General features: G+C 56.8%; 10 protein-coding genes across 10 annotated transcripts; 5 read left to right on the forward strand and 5 right to left on the reverse strand.

Annotated features, from left to right (window-relative positions):
- Window positions 1-156: 156 nt before the first annotated feature.
- Window positions 157-2,651, reverse strand: BJ171DRAFT_439905 (tRNA synthetases class I-domain-containing protein). Its single transcript, XM_053108040.1, has 4 exons — window positions 2,453-2,651; window positions 2,124-2,298; window positions 1,010-1,898; window positions 157-738 (listed from the first exon to the last, which is right to left on the reverse strand). The coding sequence occupies exons 1-4, from the start codon at window positions 2,626-2,628 to the stop codon at window positions 260-262; spliced, it is 1,719 nt and encodes a 572-aa protein (XP_052969076.1). The 5' UTR covers window positions 2,629-2,651; the 3' UTR covers window positions 157-259.
- Window positions 2,652-3,528: 877 nt separating this feature from the next.
- BJ171DRAFT_495405 (dolichol-phosphate mannosyltransferase subunit 3) lies at window positions 3,529-4,572 on the reverse strand. The gene is made up of 3 exons (XM_053110118.1): window positions 4,363-4,572; window positions 3,955-4,062; window positions 3,529-3,696 (listed from the first exon to the last, which is right to left on the reverse strand). The coding sequence occupies exons 1-3, from the start codon at window positions 4,489-4,491 to the stop codon at window positions 3,640-3,642; spliced, it is 294 nt and encodes a 97-aa protein (XP_052969077.1). The 5' UTR covers window positions 4,492-4,572; the 3' UTR covers window positions 3,529-3,639.
- Window positions 4,573-5,487: 915 nt separating this feature from the next.
- On the forward strand, window positions 5,488-10,617 carry BJ171DRAFT_641850 (uncharacterized protein; the record flags this gene model as incomplete). The annotated part of the gene is made up of 5 exons (XM_053115785.1): window positions 5,488-8,269; window positions 8,580-8,612; window positions 8,799-9,278; window positions 9,459-9,800; window positions 10,046-10,617. The coding sequence occupies 5 exons, from the start codon at window positions 5,488-5,490 to the stop codon at window positions 10,294-10,296; spliced, it is 3,888 nt and encodes a 1,295-aa protein (XP_052969078.1). The 3' UTR covers window positions 10,297-10,617.
- A 639-nt stretch (window positions 10,618-11,256) lies between these two features.
- On the forward strand, window positions 11,257-13,679 carry BJ171DRAFT_495412 (methyltransferase domain-containing protein). The gene is made up of 4 exons (XM_053110119.1): window positions 11,257-11,571; window positions 11,729-11,834; window positions 11,976-12,031; window positions 12,183-13,679. Exons 1-4 carry the CDS (start codon window positions 11,338-11,340, stop codon window positions 13,482-13,484), a joined length of 1,698 nt encoding a protein of 565 aa, XP_052969079.1. The 5' UTR covers window positions 11,257-11,337; the 3' UTR covers window positions 13,485-13,679.
- A 482-nt stretch (window positions 13,680-14,161) lies between these two features.
- BJ171DRAFT_421598 (acyltransferase-domain-containing protein) lies at window positions 14,162-15,283 on the reverse strand (the record flags this gene model as incomplete). Its single annotated transcript, XM_053107493.1, has 1 exon — window positions 14,162-15,283. One exon carries the CDS (start codon window positions 15,281-15,283, stop codon window positions 14,162-14,164), a length of 1,122 nt encoding a protein of 373 aa, XP_052969080.1.
- Window positions 15,284-16,107: 824 nt separating this feature from the next.
- BJ171DRAFT_456864 (histidine phosphatase superfamily) lies at window positions 16,108-18,405 on the reverse strand (the record flags this gene model as incomplete). Its single annotated transcript, XM_053108330.1, has 5 exons — window positions 16,108-16,343; window positions 16,521-16,741; window positions 16,860-17,444; window positions 17,596-17,742; window positions 17,905-18,405. 5 exons carry the CDS (start codon window positions 18,403-18,405, stop codon window positions 16,226-16,228), a joined length of 1,572 nt encoding a protein of 523 aa, XP_052969081.1. The 3' UTR covers window positions 16,108-16,225.
- Window positions 18,406-18,908: 503 nt separating this feature from the next.
- Window positions 18,909-20,424, reverse strand: BJ171DRAFT_597121 (uncharacterized protein; the record flags this gene model as incomplete). Its single annotated transcript, XM_053114723.1, has 3 exons — window positions 18,909-19,085; window positions 19,329-19,471; window positions 19,689-20,424. The coding sequence occupies 3 exons, from the start codon at window positions 20,422-20,424 to the stop codon at window positions 18,909-18,911; spliced, it is 1,056 nt and encodes a 351-aa protein (XP_052969082.1).
- Window positions 20,425-20,885: 461 nt separating this feature from the next.
- On the forward strand, window positions 20,886-23,610 carry BJ171DRAFT_310097 (uncharacterized protein; the record flags this gene model as incomplete). The annotated part of the gene is made up of 3 exons (XM_053107082.1): window positions 20,886-20,996; window positions 21,125-22,981; window positions 23,084-23,610. Coding segments are annotated over 3 exons (2,256 nt in total), but the record flags the coding sequence as incomplete, so codon positions are not given.
- Window positions 23,611-23,719: 109 nt separating this feature from the next.
- BJ171DRAFT_495424 (ankyrin repeat-containing domain protein) lies at window positions 23,720-25,103 on the forward strand. The gene has a single exon (XM_053110120.1). It carries the CDS (start codon window positions 23,769-23,771, stop codon window positions 24,696-24,698), a length of 930 nt encoding a protein of 309 aa, XP_052969084.1. The 5' UTR covers window positions 23,720-23,768; the 3' UTR covers window positions 24,699-25,103.
- A 552-nt stretch (window positions 25,104-25,655) lies between these two features.
- On the forward strand, window positions 25,656-27,153 carry BJ171DRAFT_495426 (uncharacterized protein). Its single transcript, XM_053110121.1, has 2 exons — window positions 25,656-26,179; window positions 26,604-27,153. The coding sequence occupies exons 1-2, from the start codon at window positions 26,083-26,085 to the stop codon at window positions 26,825-26,827; spliced, it is 321 nt and encodes a 106-aa protein (XP_052969085.1). The 5' UTR covers window positions 25,656-26,082; the 3' UTR covers window positions 26,828-27,153.
- Window positions 27,154-27,321: the final 168 nt, after the last annotated feature.

The raw sequence follows: 27,321 nt of genomic DNA on the forward strand, positions 1-27,321 counted from the left end.
GAGCAGCCAAGTCACGGGCGTGCACGTGCATATCATGTGTCGCACAGGCTCGCCAACCGCCACCCAGCGGACACACACAGTGCTGGGGGTTGTGAATCAAGCTGCGAATCAAGCCGTGGATCAAGCTGCGAATCAAGCTGTGGATCAAGCTGCGAATCAAGCTGTGAATCAAGTTGTATTGCCGTCATCAAGGCAAGTCCCCTGGCTCAACTCTTCAGCAACCGAATGGCTACGGCTACCGCTTCGGCTCTGCCATTTCTCAGCCAATGACGGCGCCGCTCAGAGACTCAACGGTGCAGAAACCGTTAGCAGTGGCAAAGGGAATATCCTTGTACTTGGCAACGAGCTCATTGCCGACCTTAAAGTGGGCAGCGGCCTTGGCGAAGACCTTGGAGTTGATTTGCTCGTCGGCCTTGGTGGCATCGGCAATGCCCTTGAAGGTGACTTTGTCGCCGGGCTGCGAGTCTTGAGGCGGCTGGATCAGCTCGACCACGGTCTTGTCGGCATTGCTGGCAGCCAGAACCATGCCGGCCGACATCACGCCTCTAAACTTGGAAGGCTTCAAGTTGGTGACGACCAGGACATCCCGGCCGATAAACTTGTCCAGGGGGACAAACTTGGCAAGGCCGCTGACGATGGTGCGCGGACCGGAAGCCTCGCCCAGGTCAATCTCCTCGACGTACTGGTCGGGGTTCTCGGGGTGCAGCGAAGCAGAGAGGACGCGGCCAACACGGATATCTAAACGAGCAAGTGCAAGGAGCCCACATTGGGCCATTTAAGCAGAACCGAGTTAGTCCAAGCCAGAAAGCACATGGCAATAGAGCCTCGATAAACTGCTCGCGTTTGTCCAGGCCTCTGGTCTCGCTCGACGAAGCCAGCGGGTTTCTAGCCACTTGCAAGTGCAGCGGCTGAGACTCAAGATCTCGCGCTCGAGTTCAGTTCAGCCCAGGCACACATCCCGGCGGACGCACATGCGCGCACGAGTCCCACGAGCACTCCTAGCACGTACCGATCTTGGAAATGTCCTCAACGGCATTGGCCTTGGCGGGTGGGTAGGCCTCCAGGGCGAGCTTTTGGATCTCGGGGTTGGCGGCAAACTTTTGGCGAATGGGCTCGAGAAGATCGTTCAGAGCTTCGGTTGCCCACTTTTTCAGATCGCCAGGGTGCAGGTTCTTGGCCGCAAAGGCATCCTCGAGCTGTTGGTAGGTGGTGAAGGTGATGTCGCCACCGTACTTTTCTGGTCGCTGGAGAGTAAAGCTCACACTGCCCAGACCAGCCTTGAGAGAGGCGGCCGGGAAAATGACAATCTTGGCAAAGGCCAGGATGGGATTGTCGGTAATGTTTCCCTCCTCACAGAAAGCCTTTTTGATCTTGGCCTCTACGGTCTTGGCGTTGTCCAAAAGATCGACCTTGGAATCCGGGTCGGACGAGCTCATCTTGGAGCCGCTGAGGCCACCGACCATGACGTTCATCAGATGGGCACGTTTCTTGTAGCCCAGCTGGGGGAGGTACTTTTCGGCAAAGACAAAGATCTTGCGCTGGTCGACGCCACCGAACTGGGCATCGACTTTAAGGTACTCTTCGTCGAGCGCCTGAAGACCGGGGTAGATCAAACCCGAGAGTAGCGGCGACTCGACCTGCTTGACGACTTCGGCGCCGGCTTTCTTGGCATCATGCTCGGTGACGATAGCAGCCAGGCGGTAGGCATCAAGCGTGTATTCCCTCGAGAGCTGGTAGTCGGTTCCGATGACGAAGCTGAGCCGCTCGATGGGAACTCCAATCGACTCGAGCATTGCCTTGATAACAAACTCGTAGTAGCGAGTTCGGAGCTTCAGCAGATCCCAGGGGGCTTTCATGTTGTCGAGATAGGCATGGAGATCGGCAAACAAGATGGTGACCTGTTACAGGACACAGACGCACATCCGATTGAATAGCGATGGTCAGATATCCGGTGCTGGGCTTTGCAGCAGTCCATGCGGAGCTGCCATCCTACTCCAAGGGACCACAAGACGGGGGTGGAGTGGAGTGGAAGACGAGGACCGAGGGCTCTTGCGCCCGATCGGGCACAGATAGCCGCCAGAGAGCCAGACCAGGCCGCCTCTGCCTCGCGGATTTGCTCTTACGTGGCAGCCGGCCTTGAGCAAATCGGCAATCTTGGTCATAGGGACAAAATAGCCGATATGGGGCTTGCCGGTAGGGGCAGTGCCCCAGTAGACTTTCAGATCGCGCTCATTCAGGATCTTCTTGATCTCCTCGCCGCCCAGGTACTCCTGGAGGTTGCGGGTGATGAGATCGAACCTGGCGGGGCACGGTGGATTGTAATCAGAGACCAAGATGCCTATGCGGCAAGCAGGAAGGGTAGCCTTTCGATGCAATGCCCTGCTGGCCAGCACTGCCGAGACCAGAGCGATTCACGGCCCTCCTCCACTGCGTTCTTTGGAGGGCGACTTACTTTTGCTGGGGATCGAGTTCCGAGGACATACTTTGGGATGCAGCGGCAGAGGTCGTGGTGGCGACGACAGGGTAGACGAAGGGCTGGGACGGGATCGGGCAAGCCGAGTTGGCTCCGGTGGTGTTGAAGACGGGATGGGGCAGGGTGGTGAAGACGAGGCCAGGGAACGACGCCATACCGAGCGACAGAGGGTCGATGCTGGAGCCGAGGCAGAGCGAGAGCGCCAGAGGGAGAAATTTGTATGGGCGAAACCGGCGCACACACACACGGCTGGGCAGATACGGGCTGCGCACGACTCACGTCGCACAGGGCATCACATGTGCGCGCGCGTGCAGGAGCGGTGCTGGCGATGGCGAGGGGGTGGAGGCCGAGAGACTGGCGAGAATGGCGTCGCCAGCAGGACAAGACCAGGCGGATGAATTGGGCCGGCGAGCCCGGTGGTTTCTTTGGTGGGCCGCCCCTGAGCCAGGGAATGCGCAAGATACCCTGGGCGGCGTGGCAGCAGCCAGCAGCGCCGATAGCGTCATGCGGTGGCTCGGGTGCCCTTCAAATTTGCCTTGGGTATCAACGGGGGTGCTTCTGACGACCTGCCCCATCCCGCATATGCATGGTGATCATCAGCATCAGCATCAGCATCAGCAACCACACGAAGGTATCGCGGATGCTTGGTATTAGGGATGCTCTGATATGACCGTATGCCATTGCCGCCTCCGATGGTTCAGCCTCCCTGGTGCGGCTCTGTCGAAGGCACGCTTGCACTTGGTTGCAGACCCATGTCACCCGCGGAGAAGCAAAGTCGGTATGGCGGTGCTTGTCGATCCTCGATGTACGGTACCAAAGGTGCATGAAAGCTGGGCAGGTGGCCATTTCTCAGGCTCCAGCGAGGAATCCGGGACCTTTGATGCCAAGCTCTGTCAGCTGTGATTGAATCTGCCATAACCGTGGTGCCTCTGGAGTACGGCCAACATCGCTGCAGAGAACAGCCGTCTGGCTGTGCCATCTCGTCCAGGTCAATATCTAATCCAAGCGTTGACAGAAAGACTGGAGACCGTCTTTGTTGCAGCCAAGCCCGAAAGTAAATTTCAGAGACTGTATTCAACGGTGCCGCTACAGACTGTTGTCGTGGGTCGCAAGAAGGCAGCTCTGGGATGGCGATCGACCGGGTTGTCGAGTGGATGATGCACGGATCAGTTGCCGACGCTGACGCCACGGCCTCTCAGGTCCGATTTGGCAGCTTGAATTTCCTGGGTTGACCACATTCAAGCGACAGAGATTGCAGTATGATGTCCGGGGAAGCGGCAAAGTCGGTCAGCATTGCTTATCGTGGTCATTTCATTGAGCCGCCGGAGCGAATGCCGGCCAGTCGAGGGAGGACGGAACTCGGCCCCCAAGCGCTTCAAAATGATGCGGTGCCATTGGGTCGCCATTCCAATCGTCCTCCGATGGCTCTGGGGCTCTGGGGTAACGTTGTTGTTCCTCAAGAAATGCTCGACGACGCCTACCTGGAGCAGACTCTTGTGGGCGTCGGGACAGTCGCCGAAGGTAACGAGAGCCCATCCAATGTTGGCGAGCGAGTAGCTGCCAAACGTGACCAGCAGCCAGAGGGGGAACTGGGCGATTCGAGGCCGGGCGCAGATGTAGGGGAGACATTGCGGTTGGGACCGGAGCCCGCAATGGGCAAGGGGAGGGGAGAATCATCAGCACCAAGCGGGTAGGAGAGGCAGCAAAGACAAACCGCCTCGATCGATCAGCCATGGCCGCGCACGATATAAAAACACAAGCAGCGAGACTGCGGCCGAAGACCCTGGCCAATAATCCTGCCGACAATCCTGGTAGCTCTGCCGAGCTGCAGGCACGGCCGGGGCTGCGTTTGCCTTTCCAGATGACCACGGGCCTCCAGGGACACTTACTGCCGCAACGACTTGGTCAAACCAGTACGGGACCGCCAGCCCGGGCGACAGGCGGTCGTGGAAGAGGGCGGCGCTCCAGATCAGCGAGAAGATCAGAAAGTTGACAAGGGCGGTGGTGGCTCTGGACATGGTGTTGGCGGGCGAGACGGGGCTGAGGGCAGAATCGCACTTGGGTCGGTCGGCAAGCCCGAGAAGCACCCGATGAGCAGCACGCCAGGAAAAGCGCAAAAGCCCAAGTGCGTGTGTGTGTGGCGAGCTGTGTGTGTGTGTGGGCGATTCGCGTGTGTGTGTGCACCAGGGCTCTCGTTTGATCTCGTCCGTCCTCGTCCGTCCTCGCCCGTCCTCGCCCGTCCTCGCCCGTCCTCGCCCGTCCTCGCCCGTCCTCGCTCTCGCCGCCAATCACGCCCGACCTGCACATATACTGCAACTATCGGTATACTTCTCCATGCACGCTCGCAGTGGCTCACGCACGATGCAGGCCGTATTGCAATTATACCGGCCGAGCGATGCGGCGTAGTCGGCATCGATTCACTGCGCTGAATCTGTGCTGCGTCCATATTGCTCACTCAAAGCCCACGCCATCCGGAGGTGGCGCTCCTATCAGAGCGAGATTGGGTCTCGAGATTCAGCAGACAGCATCTCGTCCCTCACGTAGAATCGTGTGCCTCCAGTAACTGGGGGAAAAGGAACCCGCAGGGCCTGGCCTTGCAGGAACGTCATTCGGTTGTGGCGTCCATCAATCACGGACATGGCTGTGGCCGTCCCTGAGGGGCCTCACTACGAGCCTCTACAGACGCCAAAGCATCCCGAGCTCGTATAGCTACCGGACTGTAGTCCGCGGCCGCCATGTTGCTCCCCCCCGGCCCAATATCTCAGAAAACGCCCCACAAGCCGACGCTATAAAAAGAAAAAAGAGAGAAAATACCCTTGGGCGAGCACTTTCTCCCCTTTTGATCTGCGCTTTGCCTGCTGGCGTGCCCTTGAGCCTCCGCGTGTCAGAGCCGTTCCCACACATCTCCTCCCCCCCCCTTCTTCCTTTGTTCTACTCATCTTCACAGAGCGAAACCAACCGGAGGAGTGCAGAACAGAAAAAAAAAAGTTGCTCTCCGCTCCTTTCAGTTGAAAATGGTTCAAGACCAAAGCCGTCCCGCCCAGTGGAAAGCGCTGGCTCTCTTGGGGCTGTTCGCCACGGACGCGTTCGGCATGCCTCTCCAGGAGTCGCCCGAGCTCATTCCGCGCTCCAAGCACCTCCTTGCTCGCCCCAAGCTCCCCACCACTAACCACTACGAAATCTACGCGAAGGTCGAGAAACGTGACGCGACCACCAACTCCATTACCTGCTCCTTGCCCTCGCTCACCTGGAGCTCGTCCAGCGGCACATGCACGCTCCAGTACTCTGGCACCTACGGCATCCCGAACGCGGATCCCATGGGCAATATGCCACAGTCCAACAGCTACAATCAGAACCTGGCCTTGACACAGTTTCAACCAGCCCTATGGGATCCCAGCAACGGCGTTTTTGACAATGTACAAGCCCCACCCTCGCAGCAGCCGGACTACTCTGGCTGGCTCGATGTCGTCAATGCCAACGCGTCGTCCTGGTCCTCATCTACCCTCAGCTGGCAAACTGCCACGGGCTCCTGCTCACGAGCAAGCTTGGTTTACAACCCTTGTCTCTATGGTAATGGCAGCTACGTTGGCGGTTGGTCCATCGCCGGTTGGCAAACAAACGGAACTTGCTCCATGACGGTTTCCTCCAACCGGATCACGGTCTCTGGAGCAACCCTGAAGGTGGCTACTTGGGGCTCGGTTTCAAACGACCCGACGGTTCAGAATAATGTCGCAGGCACCATCAACAACCTCAATCCAAACATCTTGTACGATTGGGTCAACGGTATTGCCACCTCCATCTACGCTAACAGTACCATCTCTCAGACCCCTGTCGGCAGCAACAACCAGTATTCCTGGACCCCTGCCGATGGCTTCAACTGCCTGATCAGTTTTGCCACCAACACCACTGCCCAACAGGCTGATCCTGGCTATGCAAATGGTGGCAGCGGCGGTGGCGGCAGTGGCAGTGGAGGTTCGGGCTCGTATTCAACTCTGGCACAGACCCCTATGATTGCCTGCACTTTGCCTTCGGTCCTGTGGAACAGCACCGCTGGTGCGTGCAGCTTCCAGTTCCGGAACTCAAGCGGTGCTCTTCAAGGCTTCATCAACTCGGCCCCGTCCTCTGTCCCTCCCGTCACTGCTGTGGTTGCTCCCCTCGGCATGGTCTGGAACACGAAAATCGGCGGCTTTGCCGGCTTTACCTTCAATGGCTCGTCTGCACTGAACGGCTTCGATCCCAACACCTTTGTTGCCTGGAACTCGCTCACACCGGTCTCCTGGAACGCATCCAGCATGGCCGTCTCTTGGTCCTCGGGAACGCAGTTCTGCGAGATGGTTTCTCTCTTTACCCCTGTCTGCCTTGATTCTACGGGCCAGTTGTGGAACTCTATGGCCGCGCAGTTCCCAGCCAGCGATGGCACATGCAGTCTCCTGGCCTCCCAAGGAACCCTTGTCCTCGCAGCCACCCCAATCGAGACCTCCATCTTCAACCCGGGAATCAACACATTGGTCGGAGGCATCTCCTTCTCTCCGATCCAGCAGGTTTCGCCCAACCCAGCCACCTTACAGATCTGGAACGACCACATCAACCCGGTGGCCGTCCCCTCAAGCCAGCTCACCTTCACCCCGGATCTTACCGTGAACTACTGGAGCCAAAACAACGGCATTTTCCTGGACCAAGCCGCCAACACTACTTCCCAGCAATCTGCCACCTCTCTCGGCACCAACATCACATGGCAGTCTCGAGACGGTAACTCGTGCTTCTTCGCCCAGGCTACCAACCTCCTGAACATCCCTGCCCCCATGAGCAGCGGCTCAAACGCCATTGTCTGGAAGACGTCCACCCCTGGCACCTGCACCTTGAACATTTCTTCGGCTGCGCTCTACATGGATTTTACCAACGTCAACACCACCATCTTCTATTCCATCAACGATCTCAACTCCATCACGAACGATCCCAGCGCCCTGTCCGAGAACCCCAATACCATGATCTTCCTGAACCCAAGCGCCACCCCTACCCCGTACAGTGGAATCATCTTTGATCCTGCAAACCAGTACTTTTGGTACAATTCTCCTTCAGGCAGCATCTCCATTGCCTCAAATGGAACCTACGTCACATGGAACACCACCACGCCTTACTGCGCCATCAGTTGGGAGCAGCAGCTTTCCACCCCGGTCATTACCACAACTTGGTCGACAAGTCTGTCGTACTGTGTTGCGATCGCCGGTCCATCTTCAAGTTGGACAGGTGAATTCCCCCTCCCGACAATCGTTCCCGATTCTTTCAGTCTCAACAATGGCGCCGGTGGCAAGTACGACATCTACAGCGATCTGGGGCTTATCACTTGGCTCCCGCTCCAGCCCAAGGTCTGCACCGTCATCTCTGTCGGTGTCGGCGGCTATGAGCAATACTCCATCACCGACGGCACACTCTCCACTGCGCCGCTGCCCTATATCTATCAAACCAGATTCCTTGCCTACCGCTCGACGATCAAGAATCTCATTTCCTCGCTCGACAATGGCGGTCTGCTGGGACGCAGTGCACTGGGACAATACTTTACTCCCTCAGATTTCACTCTTCCGTCTCCGGCGAACCTCGCGAGCTTCAATCGCAACCAAACCTGCACAATCATCAAAAACATCACGTCGACCAACATCAACAATGCCGTGGTGCTCTATGCCGATGCCTCGATGATCATGGATACTATCGGCAAAGACACCCTCAGTGTGGCCCTGAAGGCTTACGCAGCAGACACGCTGTCATCAATTGTCACAATTCAGCTACTGTCAGGAGTCTGTAAGTACCAAGCGTCTATAAATTCCTGCTGGGCCGATTCACACCGAGAGCAACGACGACACGGCTCGTAAATGCGTCTTTGAAGAGCTCTGCCATCCATGCTGCTCTATCGCGGATGCCACGCTTGATGCTGACCAATTCTGAATCTGCTGTATTTGTTTGTGAACTTGACGGCATTGCACCTTCGGTCATCTCTGCTTCGTTGTACCGATACGCTGTCCTGCTACGATCTTTGAACCACACCGAACACATTTATACTTTGGGAATGTGCTCCGACCCGCAAATCTTGTTCCCATGTTTCAACCGGCAGTCTGCCCTACCATGACTCAGGCTACAAACCAATGTAAGTTCTGGTCTAGTGAGCGCGAATACCGGGGATGGCGCTGCGATAGCTGCGGTCGCTGAGCGGAGGCGCTCGTGTTCGATGCTCGTGTTCAATGCTCGTTTGTCCCGACCAAAGAGCTCACGTCTCTGGTGCCCTGCATTGGCTGCCCTGTATTGGCTGACCCGCATTGGCTGCCCATCACAGACGCATACGACGTTTTCTACAACACCACGGTGGCCCTCAACCCCTCAGGATGGAACGCGATCCTTGCGTCTCCCACGGCTAGAGCCCAATCGTTCCTGTTCCCACTCAATTATTGCCATCCGTCGGTTCAGGCGGCCGCCAGCAATTTGTTCAACACCCTGGGTGGAACGGGCGTACAAACCGGCGTGAGCTGGTCTCAGACATTCTTCCGACGCCTTGGCACCCTGGCCTATCCAACCACACTCTGTGGCGCCCTGCCTCTGACCATGCTCGACGGCGCCAATCGGACCAACACTCTGATTGCCATGTCCCAAAATGCGACCTACAACACGACAGTGTCGGAAGTTGTCAACCCAACCCCCGGTAACCTCAAGACCTTCATTGTCAACTGGGCCAATTCGAACGCTCGGGCCATCAATGCCACTACACTGGCCACGTTCAACCAAGGCCAGCTACCACGCACCCCCCTGTGTCTGTCTGGTAAGATGGCCCTGTCGAGAGATTTTAGTGCGCTCACAAAACTCAAAGCATCAGCGAGACTCTCTCTTAGAAAAAGTCAAAGTAGACTTTCCAAGCCCACCCCCCGATATGCCAGTCACGCTGAAACATACAGATTCCCGTGCGACCGTGCTAACTTCTCTGCCTTCTCTTGGATTGCAGCTCTCTCGCGCATCCAATCGACTGTTTCTACGTGCGCCATGAGCACCGGGGTTTCATCGCAGATTCCAAACTTTGCCACCTCGTTGAACAACGCCACCCATGTCCCTGGTGGTCCCATCAGCAACTCCAACTACACCGGCAATGTCATGAACCTGAACAATCTCAGGAGCTACTGCTCGAGCCAGTACAGTTGCCAGCTCGGCCTTTCTGGAGGCCCTATTTTCAACATTCCCGATGCACTCTACTTGTGCCCTGGCCGCACAAGCTCGGACCTGAACACTCCTGCATGGACCTACCGAGTGACTCAGGAGGTTCTCTGCCAATCCAATCCCGACGGAACCCGTGAGTATTGTCCACAAACCCTCACCCGATTTATCGGATACAGATAGGCTATGAACGACGCATCCTCGTTACGACGGCGACGCGAGACCGATCCAGCAGCAGAATCGCGTTTGGCATGTCTGATAGAGAGACAGCCGCTTGTCGTGCTTCACTCACAACGTCGTCCTCGTCTGTATTCATTTGCTCTCCTTCCAATGCCCCCTGCCCCCTCTGCACTCTCTACCGCCGTCCCTGGTGTCGACCAGTTTGCATCGACGGGTATCTCAGCAACATTTACAGCGAAGCCAAGCTGAAGAAGGCCTTCGGTCCCTTCGGTAACATTTACCGCATGGTCTACTCTGGCGTTGCCTCTTGGTGCACCACCAACTCGTGCGCGTATCGCCTGAACTCGGGGCTTTCCTGGATTCCGGACTACGGAAGCAACTTCAATACCACGAGTCTTGTGAGCAACATCCAGGCCGCTCAGTCCTTCTACACTGCAGCTTGCCAAAAGTAGTGCCCTTCCATCAGAACCGTCGATGGAATCTTATCGGGCAGCCGACGTTACCTCGAGCAGCTTTGAGGAAACCATAGCCCATCCGTCAAGGCAAATGGTGTTTTCGCTGAATTCCAATTGCCAGGAAATCACTCATGTTCAATCTTCCGTTTCTTTTCGCATATTTTCATATCCATCATCACACATTCAACTTGCTTCCCATCGCTCTGCGATCACCTTGCTTTCTTTCTTGAACACACCTACTACATCGATTCTATCTATTCCATCAATTTACTACCTAGGACTTGATTTTATATTCACCGTCGTTTAGAGCCCGCACGCGCATGCCTCCTCTTTCTAGCGAGACAGGTGCTTTCACCGGATTCTCTCCCTGCGCTGTTCACGGCTGCCGAGTAGTTGGATGTCTGAAGGGAACGGGTGGTGTTTCCCTTGGCAGCGCGCCGAGGATTCATTTTGCGTGGCTTACACTGCTGCCATGGCTTTCCGGATGATTCCCGATGCTCGTCTTAATATACTTGATTCAGAAGGAAGGGCAGTCTTTTGGATGCGCACTGCGTAATGGAGCGAGCCAGACGGAGCATCGGTGCTGCCGTGTCTCGGAAAACTTGTCCAGCGGATGCGCTCAATATACCTCAGTCTTCGTATGGATCCAACAAGACTGAGAGGAGAAAGCCGAGACCCCGGCAGTCCTATGTATTTTTGGATTTTTGTTTCTTCTTTGCAACGGAACTCGCCGCTGCCCTCTGATCCTTTCATGGCGGCTCATTGCCGAGGCCAGCGGAAGCAATCTCGCCCTGATGGAGGATGGAATCAGACAGCAGCGTTGCAGACTGGCGGTGCGGAGGCTGCAAGTGCTGTGGGCAGCCGTTTTCGGCGAGGAATATGCCGATTCGTTTTGCGTGCGCCGTCATGAAGCGTCTGCCATCGCTCTGTCGTGGCTTTTGACTTTCTTCCAGATCTCGCGCCGCACACCCATCCCATCGATCTCACCTTGGTCTCGCTGTGATCTCACCTTGGTCTGGCTGCTATCCAGTCTTCCTCATGCTCGATCGCCATTGGCTCCGACTCCCCGATCCTCATCGATCGGCAAAGTCGTACCTCCTTGCCCTCAAACACTTCTTGCAGACCTACGACTGGCTGTGGACTCATCATGCAACCGACTTTTTCGTCAACGACTACTGGAATCAATCTCGCTTCCCAGACTCATGGAAATTCCTCAAGGATGAGCTCTCCTATCCGGATCTATTGGAGCTTGCGACATTTCAAGAGTCACAGGTATGTCGAGTTACGCCGACAGCGCTTGCTCGTATGTCTTGCTGCAGCCGACTCGCTACACATGGAGATAGATCTAAGCTTTGGGCACGAGCACCAACTCTGCTCTCACATATCATGCTGTTGCCGACCGGCATCCCTAACCAATCGACGTCGATAGGCACACTGGCCGACAGATCTGAGGGAGTATATCGCACTCTCCAAGACGATCCCGCTTCCCCGCTCGGCTGACGACGACTCTGTCGTCCATAAACTCAAGACCACAGGTGCGGCCTTGTCCAATCCAGGATCCCGATGCATCGCGGATGTTAGCAACCCAATCCTATCAGCAGCGCAATTCTGTCAGCAGCACAGTCCTGTGATCTGCTCCGAGTTCTAAATCCAGGCCTGGTCTCGGAGTTGAGCAGTGCGTCCGTTGGATAAGAAGATTGTGTACGGCATGTCTCCCAAGAAGCGCCACGAAGTAAGCCTGTCGTCCCGGTCGCCATGGTCGTGGATGTCGCCGCATGACTGGGATTGCTGCTGCTGCCGCGGATGTTTGATGGCCGGCAAAGAGCATCTGGCCTTTGGAGCAGTAGCGACTGACCGCCGTTGCGCTCCAATGAAATCACCAGGTTGGAATCATGGCCGCTTTGATTCACGAGTTGATGGCCATCGACGGAGCGACCTATGCGGTCGATATTGGCGCCGGCCAAGGATACCTCGACATGGTACTGGCCTTCCAGTATGGTCACAATGTCATTGGAATCGACGACGACGAGATCCAAACCTGCGGCGCCCAGCGCCGGTCATCGACAATCGAGCGAGTCTTTGCTGACCACAACGGCGGTAGGCTCTACCATATCAATCGGCGGGTCCATGCCACCGAGTCGCTCCCGGACCTAGTTCAGCATGCAATCGCTGCCGACTCGGATGCAAGCCTTGACGCTTCTGTGGATCCCGATGCCAAGTGGCTCCTCTGCGGACTCCACAGCTGCGGTGACTTGACGCCCAACATCATCCGGCACTTTCTGAAGAGTGAGGCTTCGCTCCTGGCTGCGGTTTCATGCTGCTATAACCATGTCACCGAATCGTTCACGCCCGGCCATGAACAAGTGCCTGACTGGGAGGCCCATCGTGCTCAGAAGCGGCCGCTGCCCAAGACCGACGAGCCTGGATTTCCGATGAGCCGGTTTCTGCAATCCGAGAAGATGTCGCTCGGATTCACTGCCCGCATGCTGGCCTGCCAGGCAACTACCCGGTGGGCAGGACAGGATGACGGGCGAGAGAGCTATACCAAGCACTACCATCGGGCACTGCTCCAATATGTCATCCGGGACCTTGGTCTCATATCCAACAGCGTTGCATCCAAAGACATCAACGTCGGACGGCTTTCTCGCAGTGCATTCGGTCGAGGCTTTGCTGCCTATGCAGCAGCAGCACTTTCGAGGCTCGGCATCAGCGACGTCCCAATCGAGAGGCTGGGGCAGTATGAAAAGGACTTTGAAGACCGAGAGAAGGAGATTGCAGTGGTCTGGACGCTCCGCGCTCTGCTGGCGCCCGCCATCGAGAGCATGCTGCTTGTCGACCGGTTCCTCCACCTTATCGAAGAAAGCGGTCAAGATGATTACGTTATGCCGACCGAACAGCAGCCACCTGTCACAACCGACAGTCCATCCGCGAGAATGGGTGCGCCATGGTTCGACTCTTGCGGCGACCATGCCAGCAGCAGCGTTGTTACGGAAGGAAGAAGCTGCGGCGACACCAGCAGCGGCGCTGGCGAGCGCAATGCCCATGATAAAGTCCAAGACGAGAGCAATGGTATCGCCGCGACCAAGGGTCACCAGCGGCTGGTCGTCCGGCTCTTCCCGCTGTTTGACTCGGTAGAGTCGCCCCGTAACATGATTCTTGTTGCGCGCAAATGTAAAACGGACTAGGCACCAGTTCACCTCGACGATGCGGTCGCCACCAGCCTTGAATACATCGAATGGTGCTCGCCATGCCAGAGCACATTGACTCATTATCGCCATCGCGATTGCTGCCAGTTTCTGATGGTAATCGGCCGATCCGTGTCATGGTGGACGGTTTGTGCATAGCGCCAGCGATGCTGCGATGCTGATGCTGCGATGCTGATGCTGATGCTGCGATGCTGATGCTGCGATGCTACTGAAGCGCACTCAGCCATAGCGGCTACTCCCGAGCACCCGGCGTCGCTACTTTGCAAACAAGAAATGTATTCGACGGACTTGCAGGATTTCAAGATCAAGAAACGGAAAGACTGTTGAATGGACAAGAGAGGTCAAAGACAAGGTCGTGAGGGAGGCAGAGCCGTATTGACAAAGTGGAGGGCAAAAGAAAAAGGCGATATGGGCGACGAGAAGCACAGGCCAGAACCACTTCTTGTTTGCGTCTAGAGAGGAAGCGAAGCAAATCCACGGAAAGGACGTGGCCAAGAGCTAGTGGGCTTGTCTGGCACACGCTCGATCGAAGGCAGATTGGCGGCCACAGATCAGAGCAAAGGCATAGCAGCGGCAGGGAGGCCAAGCATCATGAGAAAATAGCCAGTGCACGGACAGATCCAATGCGCGCCAAGGACGAGAGGCCGGGTTGCTCACTAGATGCCAAACAGCAGATACAGAGGGATCCTGGCGAGCCAGAGCAGTAGCGGGAAAGTGTAAAAGACGGAAAGGAACATGATGCCGACCGAGACCCAGTCCTGGATGGTTGGCACGATGGACACGCGTTTGGGGTTGTCGGCGAACTTGCCCGTCGAATAGAACTGGCCCATCAACGAGTCCTTGTACATGAATTCCTTTCGCAGCCATACGTTGAACTCTTCCTTCTGACGGGTACCTTCATCTTGGTCGCCATCGGTAGCCGATCCCTCCTTGGACTGGGAAATGCCATCGGTAGCAGGGGCAAAGCCAGGGAGGGTCCGAATATCAAACTTGCGGATGTGCATGTGAACCTGCTTGGGACCCTTGCCGTGGAAAAAGACATTCTCGACGAGGTATTCATCGTAGGCCACCTGGTCCTTGGTCAGACCGGAATAGCCCACGGTAACATCAACCAGGGTTGTGATCTCGGGCAGAAGGGTTTCGCATGAGAAATGCAGGCCCGTCGATTTTGGCAGCAGCACAAACTCGGGTTTCTCGGACAGGTCCATCTTCTTGGCGTAGGCTTCGGAGGTGGCCTTGTTGTTTGGTGTGTTCAAGGTGCCTTCGGGGAATATGAGCAGCGACAGCGGCAGATTATCGGCCTTGGCGGTGCGCAGGATCTTGCTCATGTTGTCTCTGTCCAAGGCCCACTTGCGCTTCATGAAGATGAACTCAAACAGCTGCATACCCATGCCGACGATGGGGATGTACTTGAGCGGCTCCATCAGGATAATTTTGATGGTGCCGTGGATACCGGCCCACCAGGCCAGGGACCAGAGATACAGCCAATCGGGGTAGATTTGGTGGTTGGCCATGATGATGGATCGGGTGCGAGGGGTCAGGGCATCCAGGTCGCCAGTCAAAAGCAAGTCGGCAGGCGACAGCAGGTAAGTCAGGATGACAACATGAGAGCCAAAGCCCTTTTCCAGGATTTGGATGAACTCGCGGTAGGCACGGTGGGAATGGAACAGCAGCACCAGGGCCAGGGTTCCGGACAGGAGGACGCTGGTTGCTATCCACAAGTTCAAGACCGCAAACACGACCAGAGCGACGTAGAAGCGAGGGGTGGCGACAGGCATAGCTGCTCAAGATAAAACTAGCGGTGCGGGACTTGGGGAAGGAGAGCTATTGGATGAGGACGGCACCACAGACGAATCGATAGAATAGACAAGAAGCGCTCTGATAAAATAGCGCTGTGCTTTTTTGGCGACGACAACGGTATGAGGTTGCGATCGATGCAAGCCCAGCTGTACCATGGCAAAAGACGAGGGAGAGGCTGAGATTCAGTACGAGCTGCGGCGGATGGGAGACGCTGGGCCCGATGACGAGGGCCGATGAGCGGCCAACCGGCCGACACACACAGCCCACCGCCGAACACAGCCAAGATACAAGCGCAAGCCGACGGATAGATTGTTGCCAGAGAGCAGAGCACACAGCAGAGTTCTCGAGCCACGGGGGCGGTCACAGAGCAGGGATGCCAGCAGATGCCAGCAGATGCCAACGGAAGCCAGGTGTAGCCCAAAGCCACTTACGCAAGCAACGGAGACACCGGGCTTGGAGGGAAGCGGCGTTGGCGGGGGGGGAGTTGAGATGGAGGGCAAGAGGGCTGGCGTGGCGGGCGGGCGAGCGGGCAACGAAGGGATTGGCCAGGGTCGCGAGTTGGGCTTGTCCGGGCAGCGCAGCACCGTCGACCCCGGTTGCGCCGGTGATCGGGCAAGTCCGATGGAAAGACGGACGCAGCCAGCAACGGAATGCGTTTGTTGGGTGCTGCTGTTGCCCGGGCGGCAGCGAGAAATTTCCCCCCCAAGCCCTCGGTCTCGCCCGGCAGTGTATCTGGCAAGACAGCCCGATCCCGCACTCGAATCACTCCCGGACCCACCGGGACAGGCCGTGCCGACATGGATGGATCGACATCAGATTGCAGAGAGCCTTGTTTCTGTTTGTACAGGCCAACACCCTCTAGATCCGTGATAACCATCGCGGCCAACTGAACGGTCGCATCCGCCCTCGATCGCGGCCCTTTACTCCAGAGCAAGCTTTGTCAGGTCGCCGGCCGAGTCGCGGGCGGCCTTCGTCACCGAGGCGGCCGACTGGCCTTTGTTTCTATGCGTGTCCACGGCCGGGACATCCACAGGGAATCTGTCATATGAGAGCGAGATGAGTTGGGTCGGCGTATTAGCCCATGCTTGGTCCTGTGACCGAGTCCACCAGGGCTATGCTCTGGGCAGTATCATCGTAGCTGACGTACAGCGATGCAGACAAGCGCCGTCACCGACGTTTGTGGATAGAGGGGGGGGCTTGGTCGCGCCGGCTTACCTCTCTTCCAGACAGCCATATGCCTTGGGAGTGAGCTTGATGACGGTATGCAGTGGGATCTTGACATAGGGTAATTCGTCGTGCGAGTAGTTCAAAAAGTACGAGTAGATGGCACGAATCACAGCTTGGTGGCCAATGATCAGAATGGCGTGGTCCGGCTCGTGGTGCCGCTCCAGCTCCATAATGACAGGCTCAAGTCTTTGGACAAGGTCGCGGTAAGACTGAGGAGAGGCGAGACAAGAGAACAAGTCAGCAAGTAGTCCACCTGTGTTCAGGGACGACTCAGCCGCGCCCGTCGCTCCAGAGACTCTGCCGCCCTGCCAGTACATCGATGCATACTTCGCCTCCACGGTAGCGGAAGTTGAACTTGTCGTTGTCGCGCTCTTGGTAGTCTTCCGGATAGCGCTCCTCAATTTCCTCGTATGTCAAGCCCTCGCACAGACCCGAGTCCAGTTCGTCGAGGATCTTCCACTGGACGGTCGGGTGCTTGAAGTTCGAGGCTGTCTGGATGGTGCGCTTGAGCGTCGAGGTCCAGATGGTGAGCTTCTTGGCACCGATTTGCTTTTCCATCAGCTCCGGGAGCTTTTGGGAAAACATATAGCCTCTCCAGGACAAATCCGAATCCCCACCGATCCGACCGATGGTGTTGTACACGGATTCGCCATGACGGCAAAAGTACAGGTCCATCGGAGTAATGTTGAGATTCATCAGGAAGTACACGACGCGGGACTGGAGGTAGCCCTGGACCTTGTTGACGATGACTTGGGCGCCGGTGTTGATGAGTTTGATGTAGCTGATCTTGCCGTTGTTCTCATCCTCGGTAACGGTCTCGTACGACTTTTCGTAGTGCTTGATGCGGAGCATAAAGTCATTGACAGCGAGCTCCGGATCCACGCCGACATAGTCTGGTGACGAGATCTTGACCTGTGTCGTTCCACGAGTTGAGGAATGGGATCCGAACAGTGGCGTCAACATGAGCCAGCCGCCCTCACGCTGATCCACCAAGCAAGGCCGCGTCCCCTGTGTTGCGTGCATTTGAACGAGCCTCCTTCAAGCCCCGATGTGCGATGCCTACCTCCTTCACGTTGTGGGTCACCATCTCGCTGTCTTCGCACACCATCTCGATAAAAACGCATTTGATGTTCCGCGCCGCACACCAATCCATCAGGATGCGTCTGCGCATCTTGGTGCTGTTGGTGGCGTCGTAGATGGCGACCTTGGCCTCGCCGCCGACCTTGGGCACCCACGACTTGGAGGCCGGAGAATACGACGACGGCGAGCGCGAGCTCACACTTGAGGCCTCCTTCATGTGCTTTGGCACACCCGAGCCGAGCGCCGAGGACGCCATCGGAATCGGCACGCTGTGGCCTGGCCCCGAAGGCACCTCAAAGTCGTACTCCGGGTCCTGATCCTCACGCTCATCCTCTTTGATCGAGGAGCCCTGATCCGAGAGCTCGTCTTCGTCCTCACTGCGTTCAAACCAGCGAATCATATCGTCGAGTGCCGTCATGGCAACCTGCATGCGTTTCTGGGCATTTTCTTGGTTGTTAGGATCAAAGAAATCGTGGGGCTGGGCGGCACCGACAGTGTCGCGACGGTAGTTGCCGACGTTGAAGATCCGGGCTGGGTAGCCAAGCCAGGTCAGATACCGAGTGATCTTTCGGGCCACATAGGTCTTTCCACGAGCGGGCAGGCCGACCATGATGAACGCGAGTTTGAGGGTTCCAGAGGGATCATGGGTCTTGGCCGAGGAGGTAGGGATGTACGGAAGCGGACTGTTGTGGCCGAGGTGAGTGGGCTGGTACGAGAGCGTGTTCTTCCGAGGAATATCGAACTGCTCGCCCTCGGTCGTGGGCTTGGGGATGGCTGTGGGCTTGGGAGGCATAGCGGCGGGGACGGGTTTCGAAGCAATCGAGGAAGCAATCGAGGAAGCAATCGAGGAAGCAATCGAGGATACTGCAGGGGCAGTTAGAATCGCTGGATGAGAATCGCTGGATGAGAGGGCAAGGACAGCGTATCCCCCGATACCAGAACCAAAATCAAAGGCAGGGACAAGGACAGCCGGTGCAGCTTGGATCGGCTTGGCGGGGCGGTGGTTGCTGAATCTGATGGAGCCAGCCTGGGTGCGGGCCAAGGCGGCGACGGCGCGGGTCGGAACAGCGGCGGAGGGCAACGGGGCAGGGCGGTCACGTTGGGCTCGCGTGCGGATGGCTGCGCGGACATGGGGGTGCGGCAGGCTGGATGCAGTCGCCGGATGCAATGTATTCGGGTCAAGCCGGCGATATAGATAGGGGCCAGAGACCATCGTCGTGGCTCAAGCTGTGGTGCTCTGTCGTGGGGGACTCGCAGTATGGATGCCCGAGTCGAGCAGTTGGGCTACGAGCTCGGTCAAATGCATGGTTCACGAGCGTTCTCGAGCAGCTCTGGGGCCAGTGATTCCAGCTGCCGGCGATAGCTCTGCACCATTCTTGCGTTGGCCTGGGCCTCGGCCTCTATCAATCCTTCGACGACACGATCGATAATTTTGACGATGGTCGGATCGCGGTCCTTGGGGCCGATCACATGCTGCTTGCACAGAGGACAAGTTCGATGTCCGTCGCAGGGAACCAGGCTGTTGCCCAGTCCCGCGTCCAGTCCAGTACCGCCCCAGCCATCTCGGTCGGAAGGTGCAATGGCGATCAGTGAATGGCTCCCTGAGGCGCTCATTACTGTCCTTGATGAATCGGAGGTGGAGTTGGCCGATCCCGGATGGAGCCACAAATCGATACATGACTGATGGAAAATGTGATGGCAGCGAAGCTGACGGACTCTGTCTCCAGCAGTAAACGGCTCGAAGCAAATGGAGCAGTACTCTTCGTCTATCGGCTGGCTTTCGGGATCTGCCAAAGATCCTGCGGCGGAGTCGCCAATAAGAGGAGCTGTTTGCGCCTGACTGGCATCGATACCCGGACCTAGTAGAAGGGCAGGGGAGTGAAGAGTCCAGGGCATTAACGGCCGGCGTGTGAAGGAGGATACGATACGGCATGCATACAATGCTCGACGACCGTCCTTGATATTGTCAAGTCGACGGCTATGACTCTATTCCTGACTAAGGCCACTGGCGTTCTCCATTCTCCGCCATCGGTCGCGTTGTTCTAGTCGCCCTCATCAGCCAGTTTTTGGTCATACATTGCTGTTTTGCAGAGGCCAAATCAGGCCAAAGCACCACTTTGAGCTTGCTCAGCTCCATCTTGGTCAGCCCGTGGATTATGGATGATGCGGTCGGCTGATGGTTGGAGGTGGTCGAGGTAGAGAACCGAAAGATACAAAAGACGATAATCTCGACGTAGCGTGAGAAAATCAGCCACATTGCCAAAAGCTTGACCCACGTATGGCACTGCTGCGACCCGGCGATCCACCACTGGCCGGCGAAAAAGTTGAGGAGATCGAGTGACGAGTGAGCCATGAGGGCACCAACACTGAGCGAAATCCAAAAGTTTGAGCTTTGGTAGAGCTCAGGACATAGCCGGGACTGGACGACCACACATATAAATCCCCCAATAATCATCAGATCCAGGAGAGCCTTGATCATCAAATAGAGGTCGATGGGACGGTCGCAAACATATCCGGCCTCAAAGAAGTAGACGTGCCAGAGGACAAAGATGATTGCCCCGATATGAACGAGCATGCCGAAGGCTTCCTGGGAGAGATTGGCGAGTTCCTCCGGGTTGTCGATCGGCCATCGCTGACGGTGTTCTTCGACGATCTGGTGGAACTCGGCAACAGCTGCGAACCACAGCGAAGCAGTCACGCTACTGAATTTGCTCCAATGACTCAGGATTTTACGTTGGATAAACGATTCGTTTCCGGGGCCGACAGCGGCGGGCGGCGCCAGAGCGAGGCGAGTCTCCTGAGGCGGCTCCATCGTCGCGAGAAGAGTAGGAGATTTGAATTTCAGTCCACAGCTCCATCGGCCAATTTCAAAAAGCACACCGGCTCGAGTTGGTGCGGATGCTGTGGGGATTATTGCGTGTTCCCAACATATGTAGACTGGCGGATGTCGTCACAGGCTCCGTTTCTGATCGGCTTTGTTTGGCATATCAGGCGACGCACTGGTATGCCCATAGCAGTAGAGCACAGTACCGATCCAGCTGGATACGACAGCGACCCACAGGATGCGACAGGTGACCACCCAGGTGCGATGCATGACCTCGGTTGGCCGGGCCGCTTCGGTAGCTCATGCTGATGAGAAGCGCACGTGGTCTGCAGCCACGCTGTTGCCAGCCACAGGGTCATCGCGACTCAGTGTCGGTGGCGCGCGCACACGCGCACAGCGTTCAAAACGGGCAAGCACCAATAAGGGCTGCCGCCGCGACCGGCCAGCAACCCCAAGGCCCTGCCTCCCCGCAGACCCGCTTCCTCTGCCAGCTTGACCCCGGACTGCCTCCCATCCAGCAAACCATCCGCAGAGAAATCGTGTCCAGACAGCAGCACCAGGTATGTACGCAGCCCCTCGTCGGCGGGCCGATGCGCAGGCAGCGCGAGAGTAGCATAGTGCAGCCCAGCGGCTGCACAGTCGGCTGAGCGCCGGGATTGACCTTGCATCGTCCTTGGTGTCTGTCCAGACAAACATGAGCGAGGCCGAAACAGCCCAGGGATTCAAGAGTTCCATTGTTCTGGGCGATGACGCATCCCACGCCGAACAGCGATATTTCACGACCTCATCTAGAGAGGCTCAGACCGCAGCAGCGGAGCAAATTAAGGCCACTGTGTTAGCTACTGGTACTGAATTCAAGAGCTCGATTGTGATCGCTGACGACCACTCGCACAAGTCGCCTGCTCGGTACTCCAGTGTCACTCGCGAAGCCCAGGAAGCTGCCCTCGCCAATCCGGTGTCTCAGCCTGTTCTTGTCCAAGGCAACGGCTTCAAGAGCTCCATCGTCATCGCCGACGACCACTCGCACAAATCACCGGTCAAGTTGTCGAGTGTCACCCGTGAAGCCCAGGAAGCAGCCCTTGCCGAGCCTATTACAGCTCCCGTTCTTGTTCATGGAAATGACTTCAGAGGCTCGATTGTGATCGCTGATGACCACTCACACAAGTCGCCTGCTCGGTACTCCAGTGTCACTCGCGAAGCCCAGGAAGCCGCCCTCGCCAATCCGGTGTCTCAGCCTGTTCTTGTCCAAGGCAACGGCTTCAAGAGCTCCATCGTCATCGCCGACGACCACTCGCACAAATCACCGGTCAAGTTGTCGAGTGTCACCCGTGAAGCCCAAGAAGCAGCCCTTGCCGAGCCCATTACAGCTCCCGTTCTTGTTCACGGCAATGACTTCAGAGGCTCGATTGTGATCGCTGACGACCATTCGCACAAGTCGCCTGTTCGGTACTCCAGTGTCGCTCGTGAAGCTCAGGAAGCCGCCCTTGCCGAGCCCATTACAGCTCCCGTTCTTGTTCATGGAAATGACTTCAGAGGCTCGATTGTGATCGCTGATGACCACTCACACAAGTCGCCTGCTCGGTACTCCAGTGTCACTCGCGAAGCCCAGGAAGCCGCCCTCGCCAATCCGGTGTCTCAGCCTGTTCTTGTCCAAGGCAACGGCTTCAAGAGCTCCATCGTCATCGCCGACGACCACTCGCACAAATCACCGGTCAAGTTGTCGAGTGTCACCCGTGAAGCCCAGGAAGCCGCCCTTGCCGAGCCCATTACAGCTCCCGTTCTTGTTCATGGAAATGACTTCAGAGGCTCGATTGTGATCGCTGATGACCACTCACACAAGTCGCCTGCTCGGTACTCCAGTGTTGCTCGTGAAGCCCAGGAAGCAGCCCTTGCCGAGCCCATTACAGCTCCCGTTCTTGTTCATGGAAATGACTTCAGAGGCTCGATTGTGATCGCTGATGACCACTCACACAAGTCGCCTGCTCGGTACTCCAGTGTTGCTCGTGAAGCTCAGGAAGCCGCCCTTGCCGAGCCTATTACAGCTCCCGTTCTTGTTCATGGAAATGACTTCAGAGGCTCGATTGTGATCGCTGACGACCATTCGCACAAGTCGCCTGTTCGGTACTCCAGTGTTGCTCGCGAAGCTCAAGAGGCAGCTGTCTCAAAGGCCAACTTCAAAGGACCGGTCCGTGCATATCAGATCAATCAAGGATTCAAAAGCTCGATTTCGATTGCCGATGACTCAAACGCACCGCCACTCTACAAGTCTGTTGCTCTTGAGGCTTCGGAAGCTATCTTGGCCACACCTCCGCTTTCCCCCCCTACTCGCTTGGCCCGAAACGAGTTTCAGAGCTCATTCGATATTCTCGACAGCCCCCAGCGACGCGCAGATCGAACCCTCGGCGAGAGTGCTCAGAGGCTGAAGCGACTGTCTCTGGGCAACCTTGGTGATATCAAACAAGCACAGGCTGCAGCCGGAGACGACGCCTCACCTTTGAAAACTGGCAAGCGTCTATCTCATGGGCTCCACAGAAACAGTTCCTCGGTGAGTAGCTTTGCGCTGTAAGCGTTTCTCTTTCCGGGGGTTGCTGTGATTTGGCCCAGCCTCAGTGGATTAAATCCTCTTGTCTCCCTCTTGATTCGCCAGATCTCATTTATACCCCCTCCGAATGTCTTGACGCCGCGACGCTCGCATCCCAACCTGACGTCGTCGATTGTGTTTGGCGATGACGGGGCTACCGTTGCGCCCTCCAAGGCCGCCCGAACGCCCTCCAGGCGCAGGGTCTCTCCGCCTGGGCCCCCCGCCTCAGTGTCTCTGGCCGAGTTCACGGGCGCAGCCCAACAGGATGCTCCTGATTCCCGCAGGAGTGCCCGCCTCAGCCCCACGTCGCTTCCTACGGCCGGGCAGTCGACTGGCAAGCATGGAATATTCTAGCGAGCTTTTGGCGTTTGCCAAAGTGAAACGGGACACCTGCATTTATGGCTTCTGTTGGCATCTATCATTCAGAACGACCACTCACAGTCTACGTCAGTGCATTCCAGAGCACTGAGAGGCTCCCTTTTTTTTTTCGATTTCGAGGCAATGGCCATCGGTACCTGACCGCGCTGGCAGTTTGGCATCGCAGGATGGAAGAATACAGCGAGAGAAAAAAGAGCACGGCCGTTGGTCCGATCGCCTTCCTATGCCTCCACGTGTTGGGTATTGGTTCGGGCTGTCCCCAGGGCCCTGGGACGTGGAAGCCGCGAGCTTATAAGCCCATCCAGCTGCTTCCTGTCATCAACTGAAAAGCCCAGCCGCAGATCCCCTCCGCACACTCCATCTCGACGCACCCATGTCTCAACCTCAGCCCGCGACACTGCCCGATACTGCCGCTCTCGGCCATACAGCAGCGCCATCCGAGGCGGGCTGCTTTGCTCTGCCACCCGAGGTTTGGATGGCCATCATCGACCGCATCGGGGCTCCCAGGCACCTGGTCGCCCTCGAAAGCACATGCAAGTCTTTCCGCAGCGCATATCGGCGATACATCGACTGGCGCATCTGGGTTTGGTTCCAGTCGCAGGTATCTACGAAAGACGGCCGACCCGTCCAGCCATATGTTCTGGCTGCAAGGCACGGATGCTTGCGGGTCCTTACGGCCTGGGTCGACAGCGATCTCAATCCCGATTCGTCTCTGCCAACGCCGTCTCCAACCCCTGAGGAGCTTTTGGATGCCCTGCGCTGGGCGTGCAGCAACAACAGCGTCCCCATCGTCAAGATCCTGCTGCAGAGCCCCCGCTTTGCCGCCATCCAGGGCTATCGAGAGCCATCCGAGGCGCCCCACCCGGCTTCTGCCGCACTCGACTGTAATCGGCCCGTTTCGATCGCAGCGACATTTGGCCACACCGAGATTCTCAGGCTGCTGCTGTCTTCGCCATGGTTTACCCTCGATCGCAACAACCGGGCCGTCATCATGGCGTCGTACCACAACCAGGTGGAGACTCTTCAGACGCTGATCGAGTATGGTGCCAACATCCACGTCAAAGACGACGAAGCATTGGTGCGGGCCTGCGAACGAGGTAGTATCGAAGTCGTCCGGGTCCTTGTCGAACACGGGGCAAACATTGCCGCTCGGAAAGGCGAGGCTCTGAGGCTGGCCAAGAAGAACCGTCACTACCAAGTCATCAGTTACCTCAATCAATGCTCTCCACAGCAGAATGTCACCAGTCAGCTGCTATCGTTTGTCACCGGCATGGTGAGCGGCAACTCGACGGCCCAGAGCTAGGAATCCGTCTGTGTTCTGGAGTGGAGTGCATCTGGCCTGCGCTGGGGAAGGAGAACGGGGATCGTACGGATTCCAAAGGCCTGCGGTCTGGACAAGCACCTTCGTCAAGACATGTGCGAACACACACGAGCAAGGACCAGCCGCTCGAATATGCATATCAAGCCGCATTTGCATGAGTTACTTTCGGTATTCGGAAACGGAAGAGAGGCATCTCGTTTGCCAGAGTTCTGGCCATGCATTGCAGACGAGCCTCGCTGTATCTTGTCGACTGGTCCACATTTTGGATGGGAATACACACCGTCCATCATCCCATCTCAATGCAGCCAGGGACACGTCGCGATTTGCGGGTCGGCCATGGTTCATGTATATCAACCATGGGAATTGTGAAATGCGACACCATTGGGCACTACGGCCAAGACGGATGGTCAATGACAGCAACTGTGGCGGCGAGTCTGTGGTTCTCATCGTAGCAGAGCATCGGTCTAGCTCCCCGCACAGCACTCCTGTTCGTATTCCATCTGGCCGGTTCATGGTGGGCGACACCGGACCCGTTCCTGGCAGCGAGTTTCCCTCAGCACGGCCACACATGCATGTCTGAGAGTTATTCATCTATCGCAGGCCAGGCTTGCGATGCCATTCGTGCATGCGCGGCATCGATATTCTCGTCGGTGCGTCCAGATCCTGCCAATGCTTCCAGAATCACAACTCTATCCGCCACTGGATCATGCGTCAGACTCGGGTCAGAGCCTCCGCGAATTCTCTCCAAAGCAACTCTAACCCTCTCGTCGCAACATGGTCCTCGAGCCACGGTGCCTTCCAGGGCTGACGGCGGCGTGGTGATAGAGTTGGTGCGGCGACAGTAACTATCGACCCGGTGGAACCTTTCGGCCAGCGATTTCTTGGAACAGACCTCGCTCGTCCGCTTCGCCGTCATTGCACCTATCCTCACTTGGCTGTCCACGTTCACCGACCTCCGCTAGAGCAGCGCCGGTGCTCTGACTGCTCCGACGTTGGTCGAATTCCAGTGTTTACACTCTGAGGGACCATGTCGGGATTCCGAACCGCATCTGGGCTCTACGCCGGGATTACAGTTGCGTCCGCTTCCTCAACACGCACTTTCTTTGCTGCGCTTGCATCGATAGTCCGAGTGGAGTATAAATGCCCTGGTGGTTCGCCCACACCGGTCGCTCGTCAGCGAGCCAGCCTTCACTGCCCTGAGACGGCTTGTCGATGCCGGCCCTTGATTTCGCCAAGAGCCTCACTATCTGACGCCGCGGCTACTTCCGCTGACTGCTGAAGCAGCGATTTTGGCCCACCATCTTTGCGACATAACAGCGCATCTCCGCCACTATATCAAGTACGCAAGCAAGCCAAAACCATCGTAATGCACTCAAATTGGCTTGTCGTCCTGAGCTGCCTGCTCGCGGTGCTCGGCCTGGTCCAGGGTGTTCCCGCCAGCCCCAACATTGGCTGCCATTACTGTAAGATCAAATGACTGTGGTCTCGTTGTCTGTCTGCTCCCGTCGAGCCGTCCAGGACCAGCATTTGCGCCGATAGTTCAGTTCTCAGTTGAACGATGTGCATCAGTGTATGCTCACTGATCAAGGCTGACATCGGTGTCCTTACTTTGACACTCCATGCTTCGTGTTGACAAAAACCATCCGCCATCGCTGGTCTCCCATTGTCACGCTGCGCTGTTCGACGACCGTATTCGTTGCCGTGACGAAACCGTCGCTGTTGTCTTCCAATGCCGCAACGTTGCCTATCGCTTGGTATCTCAACAATGCCCCTCACTCCAAAACCAACACCGCTCGGCCTGACCACCTGGGACACAACTCCACCACGATTCCTCCGCGCTTCGACTCTGCCCGATTCCACCTGGACCCACGATCCGATCTTCCAAAGTGGCAAAGTCTCCGGAGCAGTGCGAGCTCGTCCAGCCGACCCTGAAGCGAGAAAAGTGCTTTGTCTTTGGCTTCAGGTCCCAGGAACAGTTTAACTGTCTGCAAGTGATCGATCTCGTGTACTACAAATGCCTCAAGGAAACGGCCGACTTTGGCGAGTTCTGTTATTCGCTGGACGTCGAGGTGCTTCTCCGCTCCAAGTCACTGCAGGAATCGTACAGCTGAACCGACGCGCTATGGAGGGCCCTTTGAATTAATAGCCGCCCTCGGTTACAGCAACTGCATCAGACCATGTATTTTGATATACATATGATATTTCTACTCGCACTTTAGTCGATATAGTCATAGTCACAGTCATAGTCTCTCCCACATCATGTACCTTACTCTCCCGAGAGTCGCAAGGCACCCAGGACCGGCTGGCTATCGCCATAATGTTGAGTAGCGTTCGCCAAAGGCTCCCACTGTTGGATGGTCTGCCCTCGATGGCAAACTCTGTGCCAGTGTGGTTTTGAATAGACACATCTGCTCTGTATGGGCGATAATTGACCCGCCCACGATAACCCCTTTCATACTGTATGACAGTGCTGTTTCGGGGGACGGTGCAAGCACAGGAACCACTGCAACCACCGGATTATCGCGTGTGTATTCAAAAAGCAGCATGACTGCCGCCAGCTTCTAGAAGAGTTGCTCGCGCTCTTGATGCAGATTGTCCGCTCCTT

Source organism: Polychytrium aggregatum (genome assembly GCF_025602895.1).
Source record: "Polychytrium aggregatum strain JEL109 chromosome Unknown BJ171scaffold_9, whole genome shotgun sequence".
Classification (NCBI taxonomy): domain Eukaryota; kingdom Fungi; phylum Chytridiomycota; class Chytridiomycetes; order Polychytriales; genus Polychytrium; species Polychytrium aggregatum.

What these genes read in the sequence shown, in the direction of transcription:
- BJ171DRAFT_495405 (XM_053110118.1), bottom strand. Translation starts at nt 4,491, where the DNA reads ATGTCCAGAGCCACCACCGCCCTTGTCAACTTTCTGATCTTCTCGCTG. An exon ending in TTGACCAAGTCGTTGCGGCA is followed by an intron (nt 4,063 to 4,362) that starts GTAAGTGTCCCT and finishes CGAATCGCCCAG; the next exon opens with TTCCCCCTCTGGCTGCTGGT. An exon ending in CCCACAAGAGTCTGCTCCAG is followed by an intron (nt 3,697 to 3,954) that starts GTAGGCGTCGTC and finishes TGGTCAACCCAG; the next exon opens with GAAATTCAAGCTGCCAAATC.
- BJ171DRAFT_439905 (XM_053108040.1), bottom strand. Translation starts at nt 2,628, where the DNA reads ATGGCGTCGTTCCCTGGCCTCGTCTTCACCACCCTGCCCCATCCCGTC. An exon ending in TGCTCAAGGCCGGCTGCCAC is followed by an intron (nt 1,899 to 2,123) that starts GTAAGAGCAAAT and finishes GTCCTGTAACAG; the next exon opens with GTCACCATCTTGTTTGCCGA. An exon ending in TGAGGACATTTCCAAGATCG is followed by an intron (nt 739 to 1,009) that starts GTACGTGCTAGG and finishes TTGCTCGTTTAG; the next exon opens with ATATCCGTGTTGGCCGCGTC.
- BJ171DRAFT_495424 (XM_053110120.1), top strand. Translation starts at nt 23,769, where the DNA reads ATGTCTCAACCTCAGCCCGCGACACTGCCCGATACTGCCGCTCTCGGC.
- BJ171DRAFT_495426 (XM_053110121.1), top strand. Translation starts at nt 26,083, where the DNA reads ATGCACTCAAATTGGCTTGTCGTCCTGAGCTGCCTGCTCGCGGTGCTC. An exon ending in CAACATTGGCTGCCATTACT is followed by an intron (nt 26,180 to 26,603) that starts GTAAGATCAAAT and finishes GATCTTCCAAAG; the next exon opens with TGGCAAAGTCTCCGGAGCAG.
- BJ171DRAFT_495412 (XM_053110119.1), top strand. Translation starts at nt 11,338, where the DNA reads ATGCTCGATCGCCATTGGCTCCGACTCCCCGATCCTCATCGATCGGCA. An exon ending in CGACATTTCAAGAGTCACAG is followed by an intron (nt 11,572 to 11,728) that starts GTATGTCGAGTT and finishes CGACGTCGATAG; the next exon opens with GCACACTGGCCGACAGATCT. An exon ending in CCATAAACTCAAGACCACAG is followed by an intron (nt 11,835 to 11,975) that starts GTGCGGCCTTGT and finishes GGAGTTGAGCAG; the next exon opens with TGCGTCCGTTGGATAAGAAG.